Source organism: Solanum pennellii, chromosome 3, assembly GCF_001406875.1.
Source record: "Solanum pennellii chromosome 3, SPENNV200".
Classification (NCBI taxonomy): Eukaryota; Viridiplantae; Streptophyta; class Magnoliopsida; order Solanales; family Solanaceae; genus Solanum; species Solanum pennellii.
The window spans coordinates 22465978-22472678 of record NC_028639.1 but is presented as its reverse complement, the minus strand read 5'-3'; the positions used below and the strand labels follow the sequence as shown (position 1 = coordinate 22472678).

Here is a 6701-nt window from a genome sequence, read left to right as displayed (position 1 = left end):
GTTGATCTTATATGATGTTGTTTTCACTTGGTATACATAATGTTGGTCTACATTGTTATGTGTGATGATGAATACCCTTGTTATGACGTTATATGATGTTATATGAGGTAAAGACAATGTTTATGGTCTCTTTTCTAGTTTACTTGGTTTATGTAAGGTTGTGGGGCTTCAGATATACATTGCACTAGTTCACTTGGAACGGTATTATGAGTAGGGTCTTGTGATGTTTGATGAAATGGACTCTAAAACATGAAATTCTGATCATGGCTTTATTATGATGTTATTATTAAACAGGGATATGAATCTGTCTTAATGTTTTTGCGATTATGGCCTTGCATGTACTCTTGGAATGTGCACGAAATCTTTTTAAGGTAAGTTGGTATGCTTATAAACAAAATATCCCTTTGTGCATATTTTCAAATGATTTACTTACATATGTTTCCATAGTTAGTACATGTGGTTTGCACTAACTCATATATCTTTTATTTTCTACACAAAGTGTAGGTTCGGGCCATTGTATATATTCCACTCCTTTCTTGAAGAACTTGGATTGATACTCCTAAGTTGGTGAATCCTCAAGTTAGAGAATGAAGATGAATAACTCTAGTTTCATGTTTCCTATTTCAAAGACTTTATTGTAATTATTATTATGAGATATATTGTAATCATATAGGGGCTATTTCCCAACTCTTGTACTGGTATGTTTAGATGGTCATGTGAGACAATTATAGATTCTATTTTGATATATCTGAAGTGAAGTTGAACTTCAAATAAAAGTTCTAATTTTTCCGCTTTTTATTTTACCTATGAAGCAATGATGTATGCTAAGGGTTTGTCTAAGGACTCTTCGATGACGAAGGCATTGGTTACGACTAGGGGGTACTCTCTGGTACTAACAAACTTTGTATCAAAGAATGAGATTTGAATAAATCATAAGAATGATGTCTCACAAAACAACGTCTATGTAGATTCTTGCTCATAATATTCAAGGGTGCCACTCTTATGAATGAGAGGCTATGTGATGTTTAGGAAATTCTCACTTTTTGGTATTCTTTAGTAGTGGCTCAATAGTCTTAACTCTATGTGTGTCCCTTTCTTCTAATACTTTTCTTGTAGTTATAGGATATGACTAGTAGAATGGAAGCCACAAGAAGGGTTAAAGAGCAAATTGCTAATGCGGGAGTTCCTCCCAAAGACAACCAAGCACCTCCTCAAGAAAAAGTTCCTCTAGTTGGCCAAGCTCCAGTCAATCCTCTGTCCATGATGGATGGGGGAGAAAAGAGAAGATTTCCTATACTTGACTTGAGCCATGACTAATAAACCTCAAGCCGTAACTACTCAAGCTATGATGATTCAAGAAAACTGGGAAGTTGCACCCTGTGTGAATCAAAGTGCTAGTAACATTGCTTCTCGCTTGATGGACTTCATAAGGATGAACCCCTCATGTTATTTTGGTCTAAGGTGAATAAAGATACCAAGACTTTCTAGATGAGGTATATAAGATATTGTATGCCATGGGGTGAGTTCAAATGAGAAGTCCGAGCTAGACTCTTATCAACTCAAGGATGTGGCTCAAACTTGGTACACTCAATGGAAGGACAATAGGGCTTTAAGAGTGGGCCCACAAGTTGGGAAGTCTTTCAGAGTACATTTATTGATAGATTCTTCCCAAGGTAGAAAAGAGAGGCAAAAGTGGAAGAGTTCATAAACCTTTATCAAGGAGGTATGAGTGTTCAAGAATACTCTTTGAAATTCATTAAGTTGTCCAAATATGCTTCTTCTTTGTTGTCTAATCCTAGAGATAAAATGCGCCGTTTTGTGATGGGTATGTCCGATGATCTTGTGGAAGAGTGTCGTGCAGCAATGCCTCATGAAAAGATGGACATTTCTCATTTGATGGTGCATACGCAACAAGTTGACGAGAGTAGGATTAAGAGGAAAAATAAGGATTCTAAGAGGGCAAGACCCTATGATGGAGGTACTTCTAAGGGTAAGTTTGAAATACAAGACAAACCAAAGTTTAAGAGGAGATTCTCTAACCAAGTTCCTTATAATTTCCCCATGTCTAACATGGATAGGGTGACTAACTTTAAGACTTAAGGGGGAAAAGTTAGTGGTTCATCAAGTGAGAACCCTAATTGTACAAAATAAGGCAAGAGAGATTTAAATGTCTAATGTGTTCGAGTAATTGTTTTGGTTGTGGAAAGAGTCGCCACATGATTAAAGGTTGTCCCATGGATAATAATCAAGGAAGAGAGATTAAACTAGCTCAAGAAAGTGGTCTTAATTCTGATGCTCCTAAGAAGAATCGCTTCTATGCTCTCATATATAAGGGTGATCAAGAGGATTTTCCCGGAGTTGTTACCTGTATATGGCAAGTATTTTGAATTAATTTTTATTTATTGTTATATCAATGTACACATTCGTCTTTTGTAACTATTTTAATGACTATGAGTTTGTTGTACTACCCGATGTCTTAGTTGAACTTTTTTTGGTTTCTACCCTGGTGGGTGACTCCATTGTTGCTAAAAGAGTCTATAAGAGTTGTCCCATATTATTGTCCAACAGAGTTACATTGGTTTATTTTGTAGAACTTGATACGTTAGACTTTGATGTTGTATTGGGGATAGATTGGTTACATGCTTGTTTTGCTTGAATTGATTTCATAACAAGGGTAGTTAAATTCCAGTTTCCTAATAAACCCATTTTAGAATGGAAGGGATTAAACTCAATAATAGAGGTCAAATCATTTCATGTCTAAAAACTTGTAAGATGATTTGTAAGGGATGTCTCTATAATATTTTGAGGGTCAAAGACCTTGAGTTCGAGGCTCCTCCTACAGACTCGGTACCCATAGCGAAGGACTTTTTGGAAGTCTTCCACGATGATTTATCCGGAATTCCTCCCAAGCATGAAATAGATTTGGTAAAGATTTGATGCCTTATACTCAACCCATATCAATTCCTCCTTACCGGATGGCTCAGTTCGAAGTTAAAGAATTAAAGGCTCAACTCAAGGACTTGGTAGACAAGGGTTTTATACAACCAAGCATATCTCCCTGGGGCGCTCCGGTATTATTTGTGAAATAGAAAGATGGGTCTCTTAGAATGTGTATGACTACCGACAATTAAACAAGGTCGCTATAAATAATAAGTATCTTCTTTCTAGAATTGATGATTTATTTGATAAACTCCAAGGTTCGAGTTACTTTTTGAAAATTGACTTGATGTGGGGTTATCATCAGCTTAGAGTTAGAGGAGTTCACATTCTTAAAATAGTTTTCCGAACAAGATATGGTCATTATGAGTTCCTAGTCATGTCTTTTGATCTAACTAATGCCCCAATGGATTTCATGGACCTTATAAATAGGGTGTTCCGGAGTTATCTTGATTTATTTGTGATTGTCTTTATTGATGATATCTTGGTATATTCGAAGAGTGAAAATGAACATATGAGTCATTTGAGGATAGTTTTGCAAGTCCTCAAGGAACATAAACTCTTCGATAAATAGAGTAAGTGCAAATTTTGGCTAAGGTCGGTGGCTTTTCTTAATCACATTGCTTCAAGTGAGGGTATATATGTGGATCCGAAGAAAACGGAGGCTGTTAATAATTGGACTAGACCTTTGAAACCAACCGATATTCAAAGTTTATTGGGTTTAGCTGGGTATTAGGAGATTGTTGATGCATTTGGATCTATTGCTTCTCCATTAAATACCTTAACCCAAAAGAAATTCAAATTTGAATGGATGGAAGCTTGATAGAAAGGCTTCCAAAACTTGAAAGATAATCTTACCTTGGCTCCGGTGTAAACTTTACTGGAGGGTACCAAAGGATTTGTGGTGTATTGTGTTACTTATCGAGTGGATTTGGGTGTGTCCTCATGTAACATGGTAAGGTGATATCATATGCCTTTAGAAAACACAAGGTTCATGAGAAGAACTATTTAACTCATGATCTTGAACTAGAGGTCGTAGTGTTTGCTTTAAAAATATGGAGACATTATCTATATGGGGTGAATTTAGATGTGTTAACCGAGCATAAGAGTCTACAATATGTGTTCACTCAAAAAAAAATTAAATCTTTGACAAATAAGGTGGTTAGAGCTTTTAAAAGACTATGATATGAGTGTCCTTTACCACACTGGGAAAGCCAATGTGGTTGCGGATGCGTTGAGTCCAATGTCTATGGGTAGTGTAGCCCATGTTCCCTATGATAAGAAAGAGTTAGTGAAAGATGTGCATAGATTGGCCCAGTTGGGTGTTCGATTAGAAGATTCCCCAAAATGGGGTTTCATGGTTCATCATAACTCCGAATCATCTTTAGTGGTTGAAGTAAAATCTAAGCAACACCTTAATCCTCTATTGATGGAGTTAAAGGAATCGGTTCTTAGTAAATCTAATGAGTCATTCTCCCAAGGAATGATGGGGTACTTAGGTACCAAGGCAGGTTGTGTGTGCCGGATGTGGATGACTTAAGAGGATTTTCGAAGAGTGTTTCCCGATATTTCATTCATCCGGGTGCTACCAAAAAGTATTGTAATCTACAAGAGATATATTGGTGGAATTGCTTGAAGAAAGATATAGCGGTCTTTATGGCCAAATGTCAAAATTGTCAACAAGTAAAGATCAAACATCAAATACCGTGAAGGTTAACTCAAGAAATAGCAATTCCTACTTGAATGTGGGAATATGTCAACATGAACTTCATTGTGGGTTTGCCTCGTGCGCGAAGCCAACATGATTCGATTTGGATTATTTTTAATAGGCTGACCAAATCAACCCATTTTATTCCTTCAAAGCTACTTAATATTTGGCACAAGAATATGCTAAGTTGTATATTAATGAAATTGTGAGGATGCATGGGGCTCCGGTGTCTATCATCTTGGATAAGGTTCTCCAATTTACTTCTAACATTAGGAAAGAAGTCCAAAGTGGGCTAGGTACCAAGGTAAAACTTAGTACCAAATTTCATCCAGAAACGGATAGTTTGGATAAACGAACCATCCAACCCTTGGAGGCCATGTTGAGGGCTTGTGTCATTGACTTCAATTGTAATTGGGATGACTATTACCACTAATTGAATTTGCCTTCAATAATCGCTATCATTCAAGTATCGCCATGGCACCCTTTGAGGCCCTTTATGGGAGGATATGTAGATCTCCAATTTGGTGGTTTGAGGTAGGTGAGTTTGCTATAATAGGTACCGAAGAAATCTATGAGGTTGTAGAGAAAGTCCGACTCATAAGGGATAGATTGAAGATGGCCCAAAGTCGACAAAAATCTTATGCGGACAATAGAAAGAGGGACCTTGAGTTTATGGTAGGTGACTTGGTCTATCTGAAGATATCATTCATGAAGAGGGTTATGAGGTTTGGGAGAAAGGGAAAACTTAGTCCCCAGTATGTGGGGCCATATGAGGTAGTGAAACGCGTCGCGAATGTTGCCTATGAGTTGAAATCTCCAATTGAATTGGCTCCGGTTCATCCAGTGTTCCATGTGTCAATGCACAAAAACTGCATAGCCGATCCAGTGTCTATCCTTCCTCTAGAAGGTTTAGAAGTTGATGCTAACCTTTCCTATGAAGAGATCGCGGTTGAGATTTTAGATCGGCAAGTGAAGAAGTTTACGAATACGGAAGTAGCTTCCATAAAGGTCTTTGGAAGAATCACCTAGTGGAAAATGCTACTTGGTAGGTCAGGCTGATATGATGTCCCGATATCCTAATATTTTTCCTTCCTCTTCTAGTCAATGTTTAGGTTAGTGACTTCTCCTAGTTTTGGTTTATGAAGGGCCATATGTGTGTTTTGAACTTCTATGGTTTCTCTTCATTATGCATGTTCTTGTGAAAATCCATGTTTCATATGTGTTTTGAATCATGTTTTTTTCATACTTGATGGTAATCAATTATGTGGATAGTATAGTGGAGGTATGTGAAATTGCTTATGAAATTGCTCAACCGTGAAGTGATAAAATGATGTATTGGTCTTTGATGAATATGTTGATATATATGAGATGGAGAATGACATTCCTCCTTGCATAATGTGAAATTGTGAAGTGTGTGCATAATTGGTAGTTAGCATGGTTTCTATCTAATAAATGATGCTTTGTTGTGTTTAAGAATGGAGTGAATGTTTCCTCTTTTGATTATTGCATTATTACTATGTATCATGTATTGATTGGCCTGCTAGTCTTGAATCATAGTTAACCAAAAGATGTTTAAAGTGTCATTTGAACATGAATGTTCCCCAAGGGTGGGATATTGTTATACCTGAAAAATCCAATGACCTGGGCAAGAGCCTAACCTAAGGAATAAGGTTTCAAAATGTGGTTTCCAGACCTAAACAAAGGTAATTAACTTTATTAGGAAGTATTAAAGCTTAAATGTCAAGAAATGACCATGACGTCCGGAGACGACTAAAAGTGATCTAGTGTGTCTTTTGGTTTTGGAAGGGGTTCGAAGAGTCATATGAAGGTCAAACTTTGTAAAAATGCTTAGGGTACACCTTAGAGTATGTTTAGATTCAAAACGTATGGGTATGAATCCCCGAGGACCACCCTAAGGGCCCTGAAGGAAGAACCAAACATTTGACCCAAAAGCTGTCAAAAGAAAGCTTCCACTTGAGAGTGAAAACAACGGTTCGTTGAGAGACTCAAGCCTCGGATTTGGCTGTCGTGAGTCCATACTTATAATTATTGAGCC

General features: G+C 37.2%; 1 protein-coding gene across 1 annotated transcript; it reads left to right on the top strand.

Moving 5' to 3' along the window:
• The first annotated feature begins 5119 nt into the window (after nt 1–5119).
• LOC107013265 lies at nt 5120–5674 on the top strand. Its single transcript, XM_015213220.1, has one exon. The coding sequence runs from the start codon at nt 5120–5122 to the stop codon at nt 5672–5674; it is 555 nt and encodes a 184-aa protein (XP_015068706.1).
• Nucleotides 5675–6701: the final 1027 nt, after the last annotated feature.

What these genes read in the sequence shown, in the direction of transcription:
- LOC107013265 (XM_015213220.1), top strand. Translation starts at nt 5,120, where the DNA reads ATGGCACCCTTTGAGGCCCTTTATGGGAGGATATGTAGATCTCCAATT.